Genomic DNA, 24,503 nt, shown 5'->3' with positions numbered 1-24,503 from the left:
AGTTTATATTTAGAAATAAATTTCTCTTTATTTCTAAATAAAGAAAAAAAATATTTCATCATCATCAAATTCCTGACATGTACCCTCAAGGAGTATACAGGATATTATGATAGTGCTACATGAAAAACTTACATCATTATTAACTTCCTATCAACAATTTTTTTTCCAAATCAATCTGTTAAGACCCCAACATTATCAGATCTTATATATCTGTCTTCTAAGGCACTTTTTATTGTATCAATCCAGCTATATCTTGGTCTTCCTCTGGGTCTTTTTCCTGCCAACCTGACAGAGAGCCCTGAGATTAGCTCTGCTAACACATTCCTGGATGCTAACAATGTCACGTTCTTTCCCAATATCCTTGTTTTTAACATGATATTGCCATTGATGCCATCTCTTCATACCTCTAATCTTTCTCAGGAGTGTTATATCTGTGGTCTCTAGTCTTTGGTCAAGTGTTTTATTTCTAACCCAGCTCTCAGATCCATAAGTTAAAATTGGTTTGAACACTCTTGTATACAGCTAATTTAGTGTTTTGACTAATTTCTCCCTTATTCCATATAAATTTATTCGGTTGACTTCCTACCATACTGGCTTTAACTTCACTAAAAATCATGCCTAAGTAGCTGAAATGTTTTACTTGATCTATAGGTTCTCCATTCACAATGCAGTTGATATTTTCAATGTGTCTGCCTATTTTCATTGTCGTAATTTTGTTTATATATATATATATAAGGAATTAATATGGGACTGAGGAAGGGGTTCTTGTTTTGATAAAAGTGGATGCACTTGTAGTGGTAATATATTCTTCGTAATATATTACGAAGAATATATTAATATATTCTTCGTATTATATATATTAATATATATTCTTCGCATAGCCACTAGGCTATGCGCTTCGCAACCATATGCCTCAGGAAGGAGTATCCTGGGTTTGATTCCTGTTGCCGACGTGAGGAGCTTAAGGATCTTCCTCAGCCATAGCCAAGTTAGCCGGTCTTGGGCATGGAGAGCAGGGTTTTTCCCCCAGTTTATCTGGGGTTTTTCAGCCCACAAGCAGGCAAACCGGCCCCCCCCTGAACACATGGATCTACAGCCATAAATACTTAAATCCCCCATGAGGGGGGGGGGGGGCTCAACTCACCCCAACAGGGACAGGGGAGAAAAGGGAGGACACTCCATATGAATAAATAAATAAATCACTCCCACACATGAAAGGCAGCAAAGCCTACAATGGTTGTCAAATTAGTAAGCTGACTATTTGTAAGCAATGTATTATATTGTAAGATCATTATCATTTTCATAAATAGAGACCTCAGGAGTCAGGGACTTATTGAGGAAGGCACATCTATTCACACCAACTGTCATACCTGTTCTTGAATTCATTCACGGTACTTGCACACACAACATTCAACAGCAATCCATTCTAATCACGCACTGAGAGAAAAATCTAGCTCTAACTCCCTTCTTGACAGCATTCATTCTCAACTTCCATGGATGGCCTCGCATCCTTTCCTCACCCTGCATAAAATGAAAAATTCCATCAACTGAAATCCTGCATGACCCTTTCAGAAGTTTGTAAGTCTCAATCATATCACATCACTCCTCTTCTGTTTGTTAGTGTCTGCAGTCTACAATTTCAGTATTCCACATCCTGATATCATTTTTAACATTCCATCATAATCAGTATTCCACAATCTTAACATTCCATCATAATCAGTATTCCACAATCCTGATATCATTTTTAACAGTCTCATTTGCGCTCTCTCCACTGTATCAGAATTACAATAGAAACCAGGAGACCAGACCTGCGTACAATAGTAAAGTGAGGTATTATCAAGGATTTGTAAAGAGGCAAATGACATTATCTTTACATGGCAAAGTTTGTTTCAGCATTGCAATTATCTTTTGAGTTGTATTTGCAATCTTTGCTACATGGCCCTGAACTTCAAATTGCTATCTATTAACACTCCAAGATCCCTCGCCTGATCAGCTTCTTCTAGCATAATTCCACCAATATAATATAACATTAGACATCTAATCATGCCAAAGTGCATTACTTTGTGTTTACTAACATCGAACTGACATCCATTTTCCCATGCCCACAATTCCAGCCTATTCAAATCATTCTGCAAGTACTGCATATCAGCAGCATTCCTGATTACACAATATTAAGATGTAGGTAGGCTGATACAGCTAAAAGTCAGATTGGTCTGTCTTTCAGGACTTCACAATATTGAAGTCCTGAAAGACAGACCAATTTTTTAGAAATTGCTAATAGGCAGTTACTAATAGTCTAAAATTTTCATGTGGTATTATTACAGTATCCTGTATGGTTTGGGGGGGGTAAATATGTAGAATTTTATGATCACTCACTCACTCACACACACACACACACACACAAAAAAAATACGCAGGAAAAAAAAAGTACCACTTACCAGTTAGTTTGCTTCTTTTGAATAAAAGAATGAGCACATATGTCCTTTTTTATATCCCAAATAAGTAGATTTGAACTGTCTTGAGATGCTTCCTTTACTCCTAAAATTGGTTCCCTTCATATAAATTTTAGGTCAAATAAGACTTATTAAAAAGTTAAAATCAACTATAATCTAAACATATGCAAAATTTGCATGGAGAATCTTACATGCACATATCTAATGTTATGCTGTCATTTTTAGATATGAATTGTTTTCTAAAGTATTTATTAGTGTGTAAAAAATTTAGAGCAAATAAAAGGCACTGAATACAGCAAAATTTTTCTGTTCAATTAATTTAAACCTAAATTTCATTTAATATATCTTTAAATTTCACTGACCATATGTTCTTCCGTTCCTTTTCAGCAGTTATTCAAAATGGAAATGAATCTTAAAAAAAAAAGTAAATAAATCTGTTAAGCCTTAACTCTCTATAAGGAGTAGGAGTAAGGGAGGCCATTTTAGCCCTATATAACTTTTGGAGACTGAGGGGGGGGGGGGTTCAGTTACTACCGGTAGCCAATCAGAGATAGCTGACCCAAGAGTGCCATTAATGAACTCTTGGGTCAGCTATCTCTGACACAAGAGTGCATTAATTTACAGTATCTGGTAAAGAGAGGCATACAAGTGATACTACCTCATGGTCTCTAACCCTAGAGCAGTATATTAATGTCTGAAATAGTGTAGGTCCCATGGTCAATTTTCTTGAATTTATGGGACAAAAAAACTAGAGTTTCTGGGAGAAAAAAAAAACTTGCTTGACCATGCCACAGATCAACTAACTCGGGAACCAGCTGAATAAAGGTTTAGGAAAAAGTTCCTCTAGTTGACGACTAAAATAGAGCTGTCCTCCTTTGAGCAGCCTAGCAGTATGGATGCAAATGCTATTTCCATCAACCTAACACACAGCCTCTAATATTCTGTCAATTGTTAAAAGTATGTGTTACAAAACATGCATTTACTAGTTAAGTTACAGCCGTATGAGAAAAAACCCCTTAAGAATTCAAAGTAAACAATGCAGATATGTTACTCTAATAATACAAGGACTATACGTATAACAATAATAATAAAATATTGACAAATAATAGTGATTGCTTCCCAGAAAATGGATCTAGGCATACAACCTGAGCAATTAAGATTCAGACAGTTTCACACATCTCCAGGAAAAGACAAAATATATATCAGAATGAGTGAAGCATTCTAGTTTAGTTTCAGTGAACTCTGATTAGTGTTATAACATTAGGGCTAGATTTGTCAGATTTCAAGTATCTGATATAATCTTGGTGTTCCTGAATTCCTACCTCAGCAGATGGCCAGTCTGTCCAAGATACAGCAGCTGACAAGAATAGGATACTTGATTGCTAAGTAAGGATAGAGGTGATAATTTTTCTTTCATAGGGTAGAAAAGAACAGCTTACAAAATGGTTTTGAAGTTATTTTATAAACTGGACATATCCATTAGCAATTACAGTGATTTTTATTTTGTTCATTTGTGCACACAAGTTGCGTCTTCTGTGATGGATAATGTGTAGATGGATGGATTAATGAATGTATCAGCCAGTAAAAGGGGAATTCCACATAGAAAGAAAGCTAATTATCTTTGAAGTGAGATAATAAAATAACTTCTTTCTAAAAAGAAGTTGTCTGATTCATATTAAAGAGTGAACTTGATACAATTGTAAATGGAATTTAATTTTATTTAAATGTAATAATTTAGTCAGAGTATGATCACACTGCAAATGTGTCATCCACAAAATAAAGCTAGATATGAGGTTGAGAATGTGGTACTAAGAGGTGATATTTGGCTTTATAAGTGTTTTATGAAATAATCTACCAATGCAAGAGAGATAGGACTGTTCATAGCTGATCCAATTTTCTGTTCGATTTGCTTAACTTGTTTTTCCAAGTGAAAGAGGCCTGCACTGATTGAAACTTTAAATAAGTCCATATCTTCCAGGAAATCTTAATGTAAGAAATGAAGATTCTTGAAACAGAATGTTCATGAATAAGAGAGGATCATCATCATACTCGGGTCAAGCAAATAGAAGAGATCGTTAATTTTATCTTTAAAATTGGTACTAATTTTAATGTACAATCTAGGGCAGCAAGTAAAGTTGCAAAGGAAACTGGAAATTTAGAAGTAGTAAGCAGGAGATACAATCACTTTTCAGAAATAATCTTTGTACACTTTAGGATGATCATAAATAGATAAGGAACTGGTATAATGAACATTTAATTTTGCAACTGATGACATATCCCAAGAATGGGAGTTGTCTAATAATTCATTTAATAATTTAACTAGCTTTGTGTTAGGTCTTAGCTGACTACAGTATAGAAAGCCCTGAGTAAAACATTATGTTTACAGTTATAACTGGTTATTGATCAGAACTAGTCAATCTATGACATGGGCAAGCAGGTTTTTTCTCCCAAAAACTTGGGTTTTTCGTCCCGTAAACTCAAGAAAATCGGCCGTCAAAAACCCAGACTAGTTTCAGACGTTAAAAATATTATGTTAGGATTAGGAACAACGAGATAGTCGCACTTGTTAGCCATCTTCTTTACTGCATGCTGGTTAATTAGTGATAGCCTTAGGCCAGCTATCTCTGATTGGCTACCAGTGGAAAGTGAACTGCCCACTCAGTCTCTGAAAGTTAGATAGGGCTAAAAACAGCCTTGTCTACTCCCTATACAGGAACAAAAAGGCATTAGTTGATTTTGATTTTTTTTAATGTATTTTTTATCGAATTTTTATGTTGAGCCCATACACGAGAGGCTAATGGATCAACCTATAGTACATTAGTATCATATATGGGTAGTGAGTTGGGCAAGGAGGAACTTGTTTAAATTTGATTTAAAAGACTATATATTGTATTCCTTGGGAAACAATAGGAGAAAACTGTTCCACAATACAGTAGTTGCAAGGATGAAGGAGGAGGAAAAGAAACCTGTTCTGTGGGTTTCAAGGTGCACTGTGAATGGATGTTGAGCAGCAGCTGCATGTGTTCCAACAAGCTCAGTACTACGTGGAGAAATTATTGAGAATTAAAAAAAATAGGGGGTAGATTATTTCATCACTGATATAGTGAGTGATGGTTATAATGAGGAAATTTTATTGGTCCTGGAGTGCTCATTATAACCAAAAAAAAAAAAATGTTTGAGCTTTCAAACATTTTGAAAGCTCAAATTAGCATTATCAATGGCACTTTGAGAACATGCACTTAGTGAAAACTGAGAATAAAATGACCTCCAGAACAAAAACAGTTATGTGTATGGGGGGCGGCAGTGGTGCTCTCTGTGGTGATTCTCTGATTACTGCTGATGGGCAGGATGCCATATTTATGTAGTATTATACCATCAGTTGGGTACCAACCAAATATAGCATTCTCCTTCATTATTTTCTAATAAATCCTAAAACAAACCAATTGTTCACCCACTGCAGAAGTATTCAAAGTTATCCTGCAATTAATTGCATTGGACAAATTAAGAGAGTGCTGATGTGATATGCACTCTCAAAACTTCATACATCAATAAAAATGCAATCATACGCTCATGTGCATCTGCAGGGTGGGGACAATGGGGAAACCCCCCCCAGGACTGAGTAAATAATTCCACAAATTATAAACGTAAAAGTGATTGAGATATGTAACCTTATACCATCGACCATGGGACACTTTTTCTGTATTAAAATTTTATTATGGGTTGGCCTGTTTCGGCCCATGGCAGGGTAGCCAGAGAACGTGTTTTATTACAGCAATAAAGCACGTGTTCCTGCTTTTGGTTCATCTTTTTCTGATTTGTGAAAAAAATGTTCATTACTGTTGTGAACAGCAACCAGTGTTCATTTTCCCTCTGTGTCTAGTGAATCACTAAGTGGAGTGTGAATTGTAAATTTATAGTGAAACAAATTTAAACAGAAAAATACATTTTTAAAAGCTAAGTGTATATAATTTAATATTATTTTACTTGTTAGTTTTATGATTTTTTTGCTTTTAAAGTGAAATAATTTCATTTAGGATTTTGGGATTAATTAATTAGTTGATTTTTAATAAAATAAGCTGGTCAATTTTTTTATATGAAATTGTGCTAAAAACGTATTAATTCTGAATACTTTTTTTCCCAAGAATTAAAGATCATTAAAATCAATGTAAAATGTAAATACTGCATTTATAGTTTACATCGACAAATAATTACATCAAAAAATGCTAAAATACGTTTATTGATGTAATCAAGAAAGGTATTTTATTGATGTAATTATTTGTCTTCAAGCTTTGTCCCCCCTCCCCCACCAGAAAATTTTCTGCAGACACCTATGCATACAGTCAAATTCATGTGACATTTGTAGCATGGGTTGCATAACCCACATGACAGCACACCAAACTGAAATGGGCACGTGATGCCACTGATATAATGGTTGTCACCATATTAATCTTTTACTTTCTTTGTCTGTTAGTTATCTTTCTACAGGTGAATAAATCATCATCAAATTCCTGATATACCCTCAAGGGGTGTACAGGATATGATATTACTACATGAAATATTTACATCAGTAGCTATCTATAATTTTCCTCCAAATGAGCCTGTTACCTGTCAAGAATCCAATATTATCAGATCTTATCATTCTCTCTTCTAAGGCACTTTTTACTGTATCAATTCACATATATCTTGGTCTTCCTGTGGGTCTTTTTCCTGTCAACCTGGCAGAGAACACTTGTTTTGCTAATCTTTCTTCTCCCATTCTGTTTAAGTGAACATACCACCTGAGATTAGCTCTGCTAATGCATTCCTGGATGCTGACAACGTCAAGTTCTTTCCTAATATTCTCGTTTTTCTGATATGATATTGCCATTGATGCCATCTGTTCGTGCCCCTATTCTATCACAGGACTCTCATATCTGCGGTCTCTAGTCTTTGATCAAGTGTTTTACTTCTAATCCATCTCTCAGATACATAAGTTAAAACTGGTTTGAACACTGTCTTGTATACAGCTAATTTAGTGATTTGGCTAATTTCTCTCTTATTCTATATAAATTTATTCGGATGACTTCCTACCATACCAGCTTTGTTGATTCTATTGTCTATTTCCATATTTAATTTACCATCTTAACTAAAAATAGTGCCTAAGTAGCTGAAATGTTTTACTTGTTCTATAGGTTCTCCATTCACAATGCAGTTGATATTTTCAATGTTTCGGCCTATTTTCATTATCTTTGTCTTTTTAATGCTGACCTTCATACCATATCTATTAAAACAGTTATTCAATTTAGTCAGGAATTTTGCAGACTTGTAGCAGATTTATTTAGAAGTATAGCATCATCTGCATAAAGCAAAGAGCTGACATTAACATCTGAAATTCTGATATCATGTTTAATACCACTTTCCTTCATAATGTGATCCATATAGATAATGAATAACGAGAGGGATAATGTACATCCTTGTCTCACACCATATTTAACATTAAACCATTTTCCTGTACTTCTTTCAATTCTAACTACTGGCTTGCAACTCAAATAAAGACCAAGTATTGCCTGATATAATGCCCAACTGACACCATATAACTGTAGTGTATTGAATAGCTTCTCTCTTGGCACCTTGTCATATGCCTTTTCCAGATCGACAAAACTTAAATACAGATCTTTGTTATATTCCCATGATTTCTCAACTATCTGTCGTAAAGTGAAAATCTGATCTTGACAGCCTCGATTTTTGGCCTGAATCCAGCTTGTTCTTCACCCAGTTCTTGTTTCTTGTTCTTCATCAATCCTTCTCAACTGTTTCTCAAGTATACTTGTGTATATCTTACCAGGAACACTCAGTAATGAAATACCTCTGTAATTCTCACATTGTTTTATTTCCCTTTTTAAAAGCTGTATAACTGAGAAGAGACCTCCACATAGCCTTTAAAGGAATGCGGAGAACCGACCAGGGCTTCTGACCTAATGTCCAATCCTCACCTTTTCGTGGTGCACCTTGTTGGGTATCTACCTGGATACTGAACGAACGAGGATGGGCTGGCAATTTGGGATTTAACCGACCAAATTGTATTCTTATTGGTTAAACCAAAATAAAAAATGATGGAACGACATGACAAAATTTCATGCCGGCTGGGGCTTCGCCCGGTTAAACAAGGTCGTCGTTGTTTTCGCCAGAGAACCAGGGGAACAGTGAAAAGTCAGCTACTGGAACAAATCTGAAAACAAACCCCAACTCAACATCAGAGTTAAAGATCGGTACTATCAACATAAGAACAATGGCAAAGAAATGGCACTAGCTGAGGAATTAGATAAGTATCAAATCGACGTAATAGGGATGACTGAAACAAAAAAGACAAAAACTGGTGAGATCTTCCTGAGCAATAAATACAAAATGTTATATTCAGGCAATGACAATCAAGGAAAAGAAGGAGTAGCCATAGTATACAACACAAAATATGAGGCTAATCTTCTTGAATGGCAGTCAGTCTCAAGTAGAGTAATGTGGGCAAATATGAGAATGGGGAACTGGACAATGAGACTTATTTGTGCCTAAGGTCCCACAGAAGGCTCTACTAAGATAGAAGTAGAGGAATTTTTTGAGGCTTTAGAAAAAGCAACTGAGACAATGAAAAAGGAAACGTTGGTCCTTGTTGGGAATCTAAATAGCAGAGTAGGAAATGATTGTGAGAAAATATTTTGGGAAATTTGGAGAAAAGAGCAAAGCTAATAATAATGGCAAATATCTGTTGGATTTCTGCTCAAGACATTGACTGGTTATTACTAACACCATGTTCCAACATAAAAATGTGCACAAATTCACATGGAGAGAAGAGGCAAGGAATAAGAAAAGTCTCATTGACTATGTTATTGTTGATAGTGATGTTTTCTCTCTGGTGCAGGACACTAGAGTGTACAGAGGATTTGAAATTGGAAGTGATCACTCTTTAGTCTTGAGCAGGATAAAATTGAATTTCATATCGAAAAGAATAACATGCAAGAAAGTTTTAAAGCGAATAAAAGTTTAGCAGCTCTCAGATGTGAACTGTAGACTAAATACACAAAGATTTTTGAAGAAAAAATGAAAGAGTTTGAGAACAGGAATCAAACCTTGGAGATTCAGTGGCAAACTCTGAAGGAAACATTGATTGATTCTGCCAGAGAGGCATGTGATGAGGTTGTCTGCAAGGATAAAAAAATCAGAACTCCCTGGTGGACACAGGAAGTTAAAGAGGCAGTGAAGGAAAAGAAGAAAGCATACCAAAAGTTCCTGTCATATAAGTCAGCTTGTTCTCTTAGAGAATACAGAGACAAATGCAAAAATGCTAAACATTGTGTAAAACTAGCTAAACAAAAGTCATGGAGGACTTTGGCAAGAATATAGAAAATAAATATCAAGAAGGTGGCAAAACATTCTGGAGGTTGTTGAAGAAGCTTAGGAATGGAGGAAAGAGTGCTGTAAATGGAATTGATAAAGGTGACATGAAAACCGTAGAAAAAGATATCCTTCAAGAATGGAGTAATTACTTTGAAAATCTGCTAAATGAAACAAGCAGTGATGACAGCACAGTGGTAAAAAACACTGACCAGGCATGCAGTCAGGAATACATATCCATACAATAGAAAAAGCCATCAAAGGCTTGAAATGGGGAAAGGCAGCAGGAGTAGATGATATTCGACCAGAAATGCTGAAGTATGGTGATATAAGAGTCTTACAGTGGCTGCACTGCATAGTTCAGAAAGCCTGGACAGAGGGACGAATTCCCGATGATTGGAGTAGAGCTCTCATAGTACCCATATATAAAAAGGGAAATAAAGCTGAATGTGAGAATTATAGAGGTATTTCCCTACTGAGTGTTCCTGGCAAGATCTATGCAAGTATACTTGAAAAATGGTTGAGAAGAATTGTGGAAGAAAACCTTGGTGAAGAACAAGCTGGATTCAGGCCAAATAGAGGCTGTCAGGATCAGATCTTCACTTTACGACAAATAGTCAAGAAAGCATGGGAATATAACAGAGATCTGTATTTAAGTTTTCTCGATTTGGAAAAGGCCTATGACAAGGTGCCAAGAGATAAGCTATTCAATACGCTACAGTTATATGGCGTCAATGGGGCATTATATCAAGCAATATGTAGTCTTTATTTGAGTTGTAAGTCAGCAGTTAGAATTGAAGGAAGTACAGGATGATGGTTTAATGTTAAATCTGGTGTGAGACAAGGATGTACATTATCCCCTCTGTTATTCATTATCTATATGGATCACATTATGAAGGAAAGTGGTATTAAACATGATATCAGAATTTCAGAGGTTAATGTCAGCTCTTTGCTTTATGCAGATGATGCAATTCTTCTAAATAAATCCGCTACAAGTCAGCATGATTCTCTGACTAAATTGTATAGCTGTTGTAATAGGTATGGTATGAAGGTCAGCAATAAAAAGACAAAGACAATGAAAATAGGCAGAATCATTGAAAATATCAACTGTGTTGTGAACGGAGAACCTGTGGAACAAGTGAAAAGTTTCAGCTACTTAGGCGTGATTTTTACTGAAGATGGTAAATTAAATATAGAAATAGACAACAGAATCAGCAAAGCTGGTATGGTAGTAAGTCAATTGAATAAATCCATATGGAATAAGAGAGGAATTAGTTGGAACACTAAATTAGCTGTATACAAGACAGTGTTCAAACCAGTTTTAACTTATGGAACTGAGAGCTCTGTCAGAAGTAAAACACTTGACCAAAGATTAGAGACCGCAGATATGAGTGTCCTGAGAAAGATTATAGGCGTGAACAGATGGCATCAATGGCTATATCATATTAAAAAAGAGGATATTAGGAAAGAACTTGACATTGTCAACATCCAGGAATGCATTACCAGAGCTATTCTCAGGTGATATGGTCACTTAAACAGAATGAGCAAAGAAAGATTAGCAAAACAAGTGTTCTTTGTCAAGTTGGCAGCAAAATGACCCCGAGGAAGACCAAGATATAGGTGGATTGATAAGGTACAAAGTGCCTTAGATGATAGAAATATAAGATCTGATAATGTTGAAGCCTTGACAAGTAATAAGACTGATTTGGAGGAAAATTGTAGATAGGAAGTTAGTAATGATGTAATTTTTTTCATGTAGTACTATCATATCCTGTACACCCCTTGAGGGTACATGGCAGGAATTTGATGATGATGAAATATGGATACCATGAGAGCTCTACTCCAATCATCTGGGATTCGTCCCTCTGTTCAAGCCTTCTGAACTATGCAGTGAAGCCACTGTAATACTTTTATACCTCCATAGTTGAGTATTTCTGCTCAATGATCTACTCCTGCTGCCTTTCCACATTTCAGGCTTTTGATGGCTTTTTCTAGTATGGATATGTATTTCTGACTGCATGCCTGGTCAGTGTTTTTTACTACTTCGCTGTCATCACTGCTTGTTTCATTTTCAAAGTAATTACTCCATACTTCAAGGATATCTTTATCTCCTGTTTTCATGTCACCTTTATCATCTCTAATTCCTTTTACAGCACTCTCTCCTCCATTTCTGAGTTTCTTCAACAACCTCCAGAATATCTTGCCACCTTCTTACCAAAACCCTCCCATGACTTTTGTGTAGCTAGTTTTATACAGTATTTAGCTTTCTTACATTTGTCTCTGGATTCTCTAAGTGCAAAAGCTGATTTATTTGCCAGAAACTTTTGATATGCTTTCTTCTTTTTTTTCACTGCATCTAACTTCCTGTGTCCACCATGGAGTTCTGATTTTTCTATCCTTGCAGACAATCTCACCACAAGCCATTCTGGCTGAATCAATCAGTATTTTCTTCAGAGTTTGCCACTGAATCTCCAAGGTTTGGTTCCTGTTCTCAATCTCTTTCATTTTTTCTGAATAATATTCGTGTATTTTAATCTACAGTTCACATCTGAGAGCTGTGCAACTTTTATTTGCTTTAAAACTTTCTTACATGCTCTTCTTATCAATATGAAATTCAATTTTATCCTGTTCAAGAATAAATGGTTATCACTTCCAATTTCAAATCTTCTGTACACTCTGGTGTCCTGCACCAGGGAGAAAACATCACTATCAACAATAACATAGTCAATGAGACTTTTCTTATTCCTTGCCTCTTCTCTCCATGTGAATTTGTGCACATTTTTATGTTGGAATATGGTGTTAGGAATAACCAGTCCATGACCTGAGCAGAAATCCAACAGGTATTTGCCATTATTATTAGCTTTGCTCTTTTCTCCATATTTTCCCAAAATATTTTTGTATGTCTGACAATCATTTCCTACTCTGCTATTTAGATCCCTAACAACGACCAACTCTTCCCTTTTCTTGATGTCAGTTACTTTCTCTAAAGCCTCAAAAAATACCTCCACTTCTACCTCAGGAGAAGTTTCTGTGGAACCATAGGCATAAATAAGTCCCATTGTCCAAGTCTCATTCTGATATTTTTCCACATTACTCTACTTGAGACTGCCTGCCATTCTAGAAGATTAGCCTCATAATTAGTGCTGAATAATATGGGTATTTTTTTTTTCCTTGATTGTTATTGCCTGAATGTAACATTTTGTATTTATTGCTCAGAAAGATCTCAGAAGGTTTTGCCTTTTTTTTATTTCATTCATCTCTATTATGTCGATTTGGTACTTATCCAATTCCTCAGCTAACTCAATTTCTTTGCCATTCAGGCTTCTTATGTTGATAGTACCGATCTTGAATTCTGGTGATGCTGAGTTGGGTGGGTTTTAGGATTTGTTCCAGTAGCTGACTTTTGGCTGTTTGCCCTGGTTTCCTGGCAAAAACAATGGGGGCCTTATTTAATGCCCCAGCCGGCATGAAATTTTGTCATGTTGTACCATCATTTGAAGTTTTGGTTTAAGCCAATAAGAATACAATTTGGTCAGCTAAATCCCAAATTGCCAGATGAAGAAATCTTGTGCAAATAAGATGAAATGTGTTTTTGGTTAAAGTAATGATTTACATCCTATGGTTTACTGTCTTTAAAAATTATATAAATCATACATTTTGTCATATACGGTGTACTGGCAAAGTTTACATGCACGCAAGCACACATACACAATTCTCCATTTACACGGTAGAATGGTTCCAAAAAAAAAAAAAAAATGTAAATGAAAACCGTGTAAAAAAGAATACAGTGCATATGAAAAAATAGAAGAATGGTTCCAGATGTGAAAACCCAATATGAACAATAAGTTATTTTCAAACAAAACATATGAAAATCATTGAATAGAACTATGCAATTTTAATGGAATATTTTTTTATTTTAAATACTTATTTAAAGTACATACATATGTATCTTTTTTAAAGAAAAGAGTGTATCACTAAAAAAACAGAAATTCAAAAATTCTCAAATACATCCACACATGGTTATTAGTTAAATTTTATTCACCATCACTTTCTGACAGTAGCCGCATTCTTTTGTGCGATCCTGGAATTAGCACTAATTTCCAATAATTCTGAAGGTTGATTTTTTTTTTTTTTTTTTTTACCACGAACTCTAATTAATCATTGAAATCCTGTTTTGATTAGATTCTTCATATCATATATAAGTTCTACTTGGCATTTTTTTCAAAAAAGGCCAGTCTCATCTGCATTCCAAATTTGATCAGGAGTGTAGCCACCATTTTGAATAATTTTGGACAGTTTTGAAAGAAATTCCCTAGCTGCTGGCTCATCTGCAGATGCAGCTTCTCCTTTTATTTTTACATTATGAAGCACGTATCTTTTGAGAAATTTTGTAAGTCAACCTGTGATTGCAGAAAAATCCCAATTGTTGTTCGCTCCTTTTCCTGAATCTCTGTACAACTGTAATGCTTTCTGTTTGATGGATGATCTGTCTAAAGGTATTCCTTTTTGTGAGCAATTTTCTATCCACATCACTACAGCCTTTTCCATCTTCACTTTTATAATGTCTCTTGTATACAATGACAACTTGGCATCTAATTTTGTTCCATAAAGAACAGATTTTCTAATGGCCTCTTCATTTTTCTTAATCATTCTCATGGTAGCTTCGTTCAATCCAAAATATTTCCCTAAGGATGTTGAACTTTCTCCAGCTGCTGAATGATCTAAAATTTGGATCTTAGTTTCTAAAGAAATAGCTTTTCTTTTCTTCTTCTAACTGAATTATCTGACATCGTGATTAATGGGGCAATGTTATGAAAATATCTGAAAATAATCAATAATTAATTTTACTAATTTGATATTATGCATACAAAACTTCAAAATTTAATTCATACCTGTATAACTCTATTGCACGAACAAAACATCTCAAATTGTAAACAAGAAACAATTGTTTAGCAAACAGCTTAATTCCTTCCAAGCAGGTTTATATAGGCAGGCCTCCTGTAACGGACCAACTTAACTTCAAGGAATCAGCATAGCTCTTCTTCTTCCAGGAACCAACGGCAAGTTAATACAACGAATCATCTGTCAGCTTAACTTCGGGGAATCGTAATTACAAAAATCGATTTTTTTTGTTGTCACCACAATTGTCTACATTCTGTAGCATAGAGTAATCCCTGATATTTAAAACAAAGAAGAGGTTCTCCAAACTTCAAGTTTAAGTACATATGTACCGTTCTAGGAAATGATAATTATAATGGAAATACCCTTTTTAACAGAACTGAATTCCAACAGAAATTTTAAAAATAAGTGCCATTTGAAATTAAAATGAAATTTTAAAATTAAAGAATCAGAAGAGATTCTAAACAAATCCATGAGAGAATTCGAAAAACGGTCAGATGAACTTAAACTCAAAATCAACCCAGATAAAATAAAATAAAACTAAGCACCTTTAGTACAGACAGGAATAATAGACATTCCTACAATCTCAAAATCATGATCAACAACAGACTAATTGAAAAAGTCGCAAATCCAAAATACCTTGGTATTACACTTGATCAGGAATTACGTTTTGCACAACACATCTCTGACACTTCCAATAAGGCTCTCAAAACACTAAATATATTGAGAAGACTTTGCAGAACAAATTGGGGCACAAAGCCAAAAATTCTCAAAACTACTTACACTACACTAATAAGGCCAATAATGAAATATGCAGCACCTATCTCGTCACCTTCGGCTTCATCGGTAAAGGAAAAATTAGACAAAGTACAAGCAAAAGTGTTCAAGATTATCATTGGTGCAGCCTCATCCACTAACAACATCAGAGCCCAATAGGAATGTGGACTTGACCTGCAGGAAAACAGACAGAAATTTGCCACCATAAAATTCATTAATAATATCAGAACTACCAAAGTGATCATATCTCTCTAAAAACTTATGAACATTGGAATCAAAAATGCAGACTTCACAGATCATCAACTTTACAATATGATGACACTATCAGGAAGAAAATAGGTCACATGATCACCTAAATGCCCACATAAGCAAAGAACCTGTATTTTCCAGTCCTTTACCTTCAAATACTTCCATAAATCTAAACCTTAGAAAACTCTGTCCAAAAAAAGAATCAAAAGAAACGCTCAAAGAAAAAGGCCTAAATACTATCAACTGTGATGAATAGTCAAACGGCTAGTTTTCTGGCAACCTTAATCGAAATGAAGGAAATAAAAATCCCTTGATGTTTTATAGCCAGTAAGCGAAACTCAAGATCGAGAACTACGATCTATGAGTTTCATGCCCAAAAACTATCAGCGAAACCAAGCGTAAGTGACCACTTGGTAGTACAACACCAAGGTAACTCGAAGCAAAGGTGGAGCAAGCTCCTTCACTATTCTTGATATTTTCTCATAATGTAAAACACAGCTCCTAGGAGATGTAATGCTGTCATTACATTATGAGGAGAGGTCACTACCCAGACCGTTTAATAAGTACCATTTCAACCTTTTTTGAGGTCTCATCAGTGAGTAGGTAGACTTGGAAGATATCAAAGCTTAGTGAAAAGAACTTACATACCTTCACTATACGAATGCCATAAAGGTGTGCTTATATTTTACAACTAAGATGAAAAGCCAAATGGTTAGTTTTCTGGCAACCTTAATAGAAATTAAGGGGATAAAAATCCCTTGATGTTTTATAGCCAGTAAGCAAAACTCAAGATCGAGAACTACGATCTATGAGTTTCATGCCGAAAAACTATCGGCGAAACCAAGCATAAGTGACCACTTGGTAGTACAACACCAAGGCAACTTGAAGCAAAGGCTATAAAACTTCAAGGGATTTTTATCCCCTTAATTTCTATTACGGTTGCCAGAAAACTAACCGTTTGGCTTTTCATCTTAGTTATAAAATATAAGCACACCTTTATGGCATTCGTATAGTGAAGGTATGTAAGTTCTTTTCACTAAGCTTTGATATCTTCCAGGTCTACCTACTCACTGATGAGACCTCAAAAAAGGTTGAAACTGGTCTGGGTAGTGACCTCTCCTCACAATGTAATGACAGTATTACATCTCCTAGGAGCTGTGTTTTACATTATGAGAAAATATCAAAAATATTGAGAGAGCTTGCTTCACCTTTGCTTCAAGTTGCCTTGGTGTTGTACTACCAAGTGGTCACTTACGCTTGGTTTCGCCAATAGTTTTGAATAATTTTGGACAGTTTTTCATGCCGAAAAATTTTGAATAATTTTTCGGCATGAAACTCATCGATCTTGAGTTTCACTTGCAGGCTATAAAACATCAAGGAATTTTTATCCCCTTAATTACTATCAACTGTCTTTCATCCTCCAAACAGTTTATTTGTTATACCGATGGATCGTCAGACACCAATATGATTAATGGAAGCGATGCTGCTCTTGTACTTCTGAAAGGTGAAAAACTTTCAATAAAAGTTGGATTTGGAAGAATTGCTTCCAATTTTACCAGCAAACTTTGTGCAATAAATAAAGCACTTGAAGCCTACTAAAAATTACCATTATCCCAACAATTTGAGGAAATTATAATTACAGTGATTCAAGATTAGCTATGGAGGCAATCAAAAATGGCAATACAAAGTTCACACAAGACATCCCTAACTCTTAAACCAACTAAAGTGTTTGGGAAAAAGTTGCATTTTACAATGGATTCCTGCTCATGTAGTCATTGATTACAATGAAGCAGTTAATAAATTAGCAAAACAGGCCAGAGAACTCATCCAGGAAACTGACATGATAACTCTTGCTGATGCTAATGCACTAGCAAAATCTAAACTAATTCCATTAAAATCAGGGATACAACACCAAATTCCTGAAATCAATGCTGACAGAAAGGCTTCCACCACGATAGCAAGACTCCGAAAACAGGACATTTTAGAGGAATGAAGATCAATACAGATGATATGAGAACATATAGAAACTGCAATAATTGCCCTAATGTGACACCCACTCACATTTTTATCTGTCTAGCAATTACAGCAGCGTTGCAAGCAATAGACCCTAATCCTGAACAACAGCTCTATACGAACAAAATCATCCACATAGCCAAAGCAGTTCAAGGAGCACATGGAAATATCTAAGACTCTTCAAAGGACAAGACAACAACAATAACAGAACTGAATCCAAACAGAAATTTTAAAAATAAGTACCATTTGAACTGTGTTAATTCAAAATATACCGTGTAAAAATAGAATTGCATTTATCTATACTATGTTATTTCCAAAACGCGTAAAAAGAGAATTAGCTGTGTGTGTGTGTGTGTGTGTGTGTGTGTATATATATATATATATATATATATATATATTTTTATAAAAAGATTGAATGACTAAAACCGAGAGAAATGAAAACAAAGTTTATTAGTACTACACAACTAGTTTTGGCTTGTATCAGCCTTCGTCAGGTGCACATTAAAAAGAAGAAATAACCAGTAAAAATACATGGAGGAAATAACTGTGTGTGTGTGTGTGTGTGTGTGTGTGTGTGTGTGTGTGTGTGTGTGTGTGTGTGTGTGTATATATATATATATATATATATTTCAACGTTGAAGTCTACGCATTCAAAATTGTTCCCTCATTGGCTTCATTGTTGGGCATATGCATGTGTATAGCATCTTGTGAATGCTAGTATTTGATCACAGCACAGTGACAGTCTGAAAGGTTGAACTCAGGTTGTTGTTGAGATGTAGGGGGTTGAGAATGATTTCTTCCTTTCTACTTCATCATGGCAACGGAAAATGTTATTAGACTTGTCCCATAGGACTGTATGGCTAGGGTTTTCTTCATTAAAATTGGCCGAGAATAGAACATGACTAGACAAAGCACTGGCTCGTGCTCTCTTGTAAGTGACATCTCTCTCTTGTGCTCCTCATTGCGTAACGAGATTGACTTCTCTGTTTGGCCAAAGTAAGGTATGTCACAGTTGCACCAGATCTGGTAAACACCAGGATATTTAAGATTATGATGTCTAGGTTTCAGATGGCTCACAAGGGAGCAGATTTTAGGAAGAGGAGTAAATAAAGTTCTTATGTTGTATTTTCTAAGAACTGTGGCTAATTTGGGTGAGACAGAGCTTATGTATGGAATAAAAATATTGCCTTTTACACTAATGGTTTCTTCATTATGGCGACTAGGAGGATTAAATAGGAATTTATCAGTAGTTTTTTGAGAATAACCATTTAGTTGAAAAGCAGACTTGACAAAATTGAGTTCTTTATTAAGTTCTATCCCATCATCAAGAACAGAGCAAGCGGTGTCCTAGAGTAGAAATGATTCCAAACTTTTGAGGAGGATAATTATGGGAATGACCGTGGAGATATCTGTTAATGTGTAGGTTTCCTGTAAATCGAGATTTTGAGTTTTTCTGAGGAACGGGTCAGTTTGACATCCAAAAAAGGAAAAGAACCATTAGCTTCAAACTCAGCCATAAATTTTATGTTTTGGTGTTGACTATTTAGATGTTCAAGGAAGTTCATGAGAGAATCACGGCCATGGCTCCAAATCAGGAAAATGTCGTCAATATATCTTTCCCAAAATTCTTGGTTTTAAAGGATAGGAAGAGATGGTTTTAACTTCCAGATCTTCTAGATAGATGTTAGCAAGTACAGGAGACAACAGATTACCCACTGCAAGACCATGATTCTGTTTATAGATGGTATCCAGAGTTGACACAATGAGTAAGTAAGGCCATGATCTTTTTAGATAATTTATCCTTGAGTAGAACAAGAACTTCGTCTGTAGGAACATTGGTGAATAAGGAGACTATGTCAAAGCTTGCCATGATTTCGTCTTCCTTAATAATGATATCTTTTATACATGATACGAAATCCGCGAAGTTTTTAATAAAGGACGATGACTTACTGGTAAAACATTTCAGAGATTTGCTAGATATTTGGAAAGGTTGTATGTTGGAGAGTCAATTCCTTCTACGATAGGTCGAAGTGGGGGGTATTTGCCTTGTGAATTTTAGGAAGTCCATATAATCGTGGTATAAGCGGATGGAGAGAACGAAGAGAAAGACGAATGTTTCAAGGTAGTTCTCAGTAAATTGTTGGTCAGGTTGTGGAGTTCACGAATGGGATCTCTCTCTCTCAAGGATCGAGTAAGTGTCACTCCGTAACAATTCCATCATCTTATTTTGATATTCATCAATGTTAATACAGGAAGAATAATTATATTTTTGTTGTTTTGTAACTTCTTAAGAGCCTGTCGTTCTGATGAAGAAATATTGTCTGTAGGAGGTTTGGCGTTACTGATGATAAAAATGGATTTGATGTGGAGTAGGTTTGCCTCTTGGGTAGGAAGAAAGGAGGTAGTTTTTTCTATCTTAGTAAGTAATAATTCTTGCGAAATAGATCTAGGAGACAAAACGAAATTTAGGCCTTTAATGAGGACACTTTTTTCTGCATCAGAAATATTATAAGTTGATTTGTTAATCACAACTTTGTCAGGATGGAGGTGTGGTTTCAAAGAAGTCAAATTACTTCACGTTTTTCTAAGGGCTTCGAATTTTTTAATAAGTTTCAATTTATTGTCATTTTGAATTTTGGCGGCTTGAGATTCACTTCTCACTCTAATAAGATAATTTTAATGTGCACCTGACGAAGGCTGATACAAGCTGAAACTAGTTGTGTAGTACTAATAAACTTTGTTTTCATTTCTCTCGGTTCTAGTCATTCAATCTTTTTATAAAAATGTATACAACAACCAAGTAAATCAGGCTTCATATATATATAGCTTCAGAGCTCAGACTAGGGTGAGAAACATTACAGGCAATTAAAAGATTCAAATTGTGATGGGCAGGTCATATCACATGAAGTAACACTAAAAAATGGACAAAGATGATATCTGAATAGTATCCTAGAGATGAAAGAAGAGCTGCAGAAGGACGAAAAAGATAGTGTGAAATTAAAGAGATGACTGAAACTCAGTGGTATAAAAAAATGTTCAAGATAGGACTGAATGAAAGACTTGGGTGGGGGTATTTCAGTAACAGTGGACAGAAAATGGCTGATGAAGAAGAGATGTATATTCATGCAGCCCATAAGTTGCTATTTACTGAACTGAGTTTTTTTTTTTTTATATTGCTCTCACCCATGAAATGCTATTTGTAAACCTATAGCACATTTTGTACCATGGGCAGGTTAGGGATATATATACCCCCCCCCCCACTATTTTTTTTTTATCATATTTATATATATATATATATATATTTGTATTTTTCATTTTTTTTTTTTTTTTTTTTTTTTACATAGCTGGAAATCCTGCTCTAGAGACCAAACATCGAACTTTTTCAAGCCACTTCAGGCCTCCAAATAAGTGGGAGGTGGTCTCACACTGGGCGGTAACATTCATCTCCCACCTAAAGACAATCACAAACATCCATGGCAGAATTTGAACCTGCAGCCTGTTGGCTGGAGAGCAGGTATGGTAACCACTTGGCCAACCAGGCTGGCATGAGTATTCAACAAGTCATGTGACAGACACTTCTGTAACTATTATATTTACTGGTTGCACTATCATCTGTAAAACCATATGGACAAGGAAAGACTACAAGTTAAAAGATACTAATTTTAGAAAAATCTTTACTTTCTCCACTGTTTTCTGTCCTATATTTTCCCTAGCTTATTAAAGGACATCCTTTCAAAAAAAAAAAACAATAATATACATAATATAACCTGATCTATATAAAACAATATTTATATTTAATGAATGCATATTACTCTGAAGTTATATTTACCAGTATATGGTTTCCACATAGAAAGGAAACTGCCTTTTGGCGAAAAATGAAGGGCAATTGTCCTAGGTTGACTGATCTTCACAACAGCCTGGAATGATTCAAGTGATATAACTGTAACCCTGTTAAGAAAGAAAAAAAATTGCACAATGATGTATATTGCAAAAGTGAACAATTTTGGCATCACATATTGCTTTTCATTTGGTTTATTTCCATAACACTAGTAATAGATAAACATGTATGACAATCATATCTGCAAGTTATAAATATGGAGGACTGTTGATCAAAAAGTAAACTTAATCAGAATTAATTAATTAGATAGTAAACTGGGCTTTATTTGGTTGTAACTGATCACAAAGATAATGAAATCTCTAGTTTTGCCACTTATTTAGTGGCAAAACTAGATATTTGTGGCTCTTCTGGGTGAAATCATCATCATGCCTATTAAGGATTTAGCTTAGAGTGGCCTGTTCCGGCCTTTTAAGAGGAGTCCTGGATTTCTTTTTCTTATTGGCTTGTAATTTAAGGCTTGTTTTGGTAATCTTTCTGTTTTCATTCTTTCAACGTGTTCCATCCATTTGTGTTTATATTTTTTTTTTATATTTTTCTATTACTGATTCCTGGTTTAATTCTTTAATAATTTCTTCGTTTCTTTTGTGGTCAAATAGAGAATACTTTGCAGTTTGTCTCATAAACTTCATTTCAGCTGTTATTAATCTTTGTCTTTTTGTTTTATTGTCCAGATTTCACTTCCATACAATAGGACTAGTAGGACTAATGTATTGTATACTTTTAGTGTGGTTTGTTTTTGTATTAGGTTTGGTTTAAATACAGAGTTAATTACACCTGTTATTTTTAAATATTTTGGAAAAAGATATAAACCTAAATAGATTAGGTTTATATCTTTTTCATTTTCATATGTAATCATACATCCTAAGCAGTTAAATGAATTCACCTGTTCTAAAATTTTGTTATCTATTACTATTTTAGTTCTTACTGGATCTTGTCCTTCAAAGGCCATCGTTTTTGATTTTTCTGTTGATATTATCATTCCATAATCTTTGGCCATCTCATTTAAATTTAAAATATCTTTCTGTAAGTTATCTTCAGAAAGGTATTTTAGAAACTGTCATTATTATTTGGTCATCGGCAAAAAGGAGAGTGTAAGCTCACAGTAGGAGAAAGTTTAATACCTTGATGGAAATTTTTATTCCGTTTTATTATTATTTCATTTAGATAAATATTAGAAAGAGTTGCTGAAAGGGGACATCCCTGTCTGACTCCTTGGTTTATCTCTCTCGTATATGATAGCTCATGATTTAAATCTTATTTGTATTTGATTATTTTCATATATACTTATGATAGCTGAAATTTTATTTTTCACTTGGTTAGAGTATAATAAATTTAGTTTAATCCTTTATCCAAGTGTGAGCAAAACAAAGTTTGCACCTGAAAGTATCTTCAGGATTTTTCTGTTGATATTATCATTCCATAATCTTTGGCCATCTCATTTAAATTTAAAATATCTTTCTGTAAGTTATCTTCAGAAAGGTATTTTAGAAACTGTCATTATTATTTGGTCATCGGCAAAAAGGAGAGTGTAAGCTCACAGTAGGAGAAAGTTTAATACCTTGATGGAAATTTTTATTCCGTTTTATTATTATTTCATTTAGATAAATATTAGAAAGAGTTGCTGAAAGGGGACATCCCTGTCTGACTCCTTGGTTTATCTCTCTCGTATATGATAGCTCATGATTTAAATCTTATTTGTATTTGATTATTTTCATATATACTTATGATAGCTGAAATTTTATTTTTCACTTGGTTAGAGTATAATAAATTTAGTTTAATCCTTTATCCAAGTGTGAGCAAAACAAAGTTTGCGCCTGAAAGTATCTTCAGGACTGGGGTAAGGTGGTACAACAACAGGGCAACTCGTTGCAAAGGTGGAGCAAGCTACCAACACTCCTGTCTCAGTATCTCCTATAATGCAAAACACATTTCCTTGCAGATATGTCTAATGTTATGCATTAAGGGAAGGGCCACTACCCAGACTAGTTTCGACCTTTATTGAGGTCTCTTCAGTGGGAGCCAGGCCCAAGCTGAGATACCAGGCAGAAGCATTCGCAGGTCATCTGTACCTATAGGAGTTGCCAAATGGTGTGCCACCCTTTTTACCACCTTACCCCAGTCCTGAAGATACTTTCAGGCGCAAACTTTGTTTTGCTCACACTTGGATAAAGGATTAAACTAAATTTATTATACTCTAACCAAGTGAAAAATAAACTTTCAACATCTTTCTCTAAATCCAGAGTAATTTATTAAAAAAGGGTGGCACACCATTTGGCAACTCCTATAGGTAGAGATGACCTGCAAATGCTTCTGCCTGGTATCTCAGCTTGGGTCTGGCTCCCACTGAAGAGACCTCAATAAAGGTCAAAACTAGTCTGGGTAGTGGCCCTTCCCTTAATGCATAACATTAGACATATCTGCAAGGAGATGTGTTTTGCATTATAGGAGATACTGAGACAGGAGTGTTGGTATCTTGCTCCACCTTTGCAACGAGTTGCCCTGTTGTTGTACCACCTTACCCCAGTCCTGAAGATACTTTCAGGCGCAAACTTTGTTTTGCTCACACTTGGATAAAGGATTAAACTAAACTTATGATAGCTCTTAGAATATTATTTGGTATTTGTCTTTCCTTTAATATGTTAAATAATATGCTTTTCTTAACTTTGTCAAATGCTTTTTCAAAGTCAATAAATGTAATGTGTTTCTGGGTGAAATATAAATAAAATAAATCCAATAAAGGTAAACATGAACTATAACATTACTAAAAACAAACTATGTAGAACCATTACAATATAAGCTGGCAAAAATCACATGGAATGTGGGAGGTGACATGAGTTAGCTACTGGTTG

The 24,503-nt window shown here is 35.0% G+C and overlaps 1 protein-coding gene across 1 annotated transcript in view; it reads right to left on the bottom strand.

Annotated features, from left to right (window-relative positions):
- eIF2A (eukaryotic translation initiation factor 2A) overlaps positions 1 to 24,503 on the bottom strand; it is a 270,564-nt gene that overhangs the window by 209,611 nt on the left and 36,450 nt on the right. Inside the window, exons 4-5 of the mRNA XM_090402822.1 lie at positions 21,586 to 21,704; positions 2,439 to 2,538 (exon numbers count right to left, since the gene is read on the bottom strand). Coding sequence (XP_090258948.1) covers positions 2,439 to 2,538; positions 21,586 to 21,704 — 219 coding nt within the window. The remainder of the gene's footprint in view (positions 1 to 2,438; positions 2,539 to 21,585; positions 21,705 to 24,503) is intronic.

This window comes from Typopeltis vanoorti, chromosome 13 (genome assembly GCF_054136105.1).
Source record: "Typopeltis vanoorti isolate ZY-2024b chromosome 13, IOZ_Tvanoo_1.0, whole genome shotgun sequence".
Taxonomy (NCBI): domain Eukaryota; kingdom Metazoa; phylum Arthropoda; class Arachnida; order Uropygi; family Thelyphonidae; genus Typopeltis; species Typopeltis vanoorti.
Note: the sequence above shows the minus strand (reverse complement) of the source record. Positions and strands in the feature narration are given on the sequence as shown.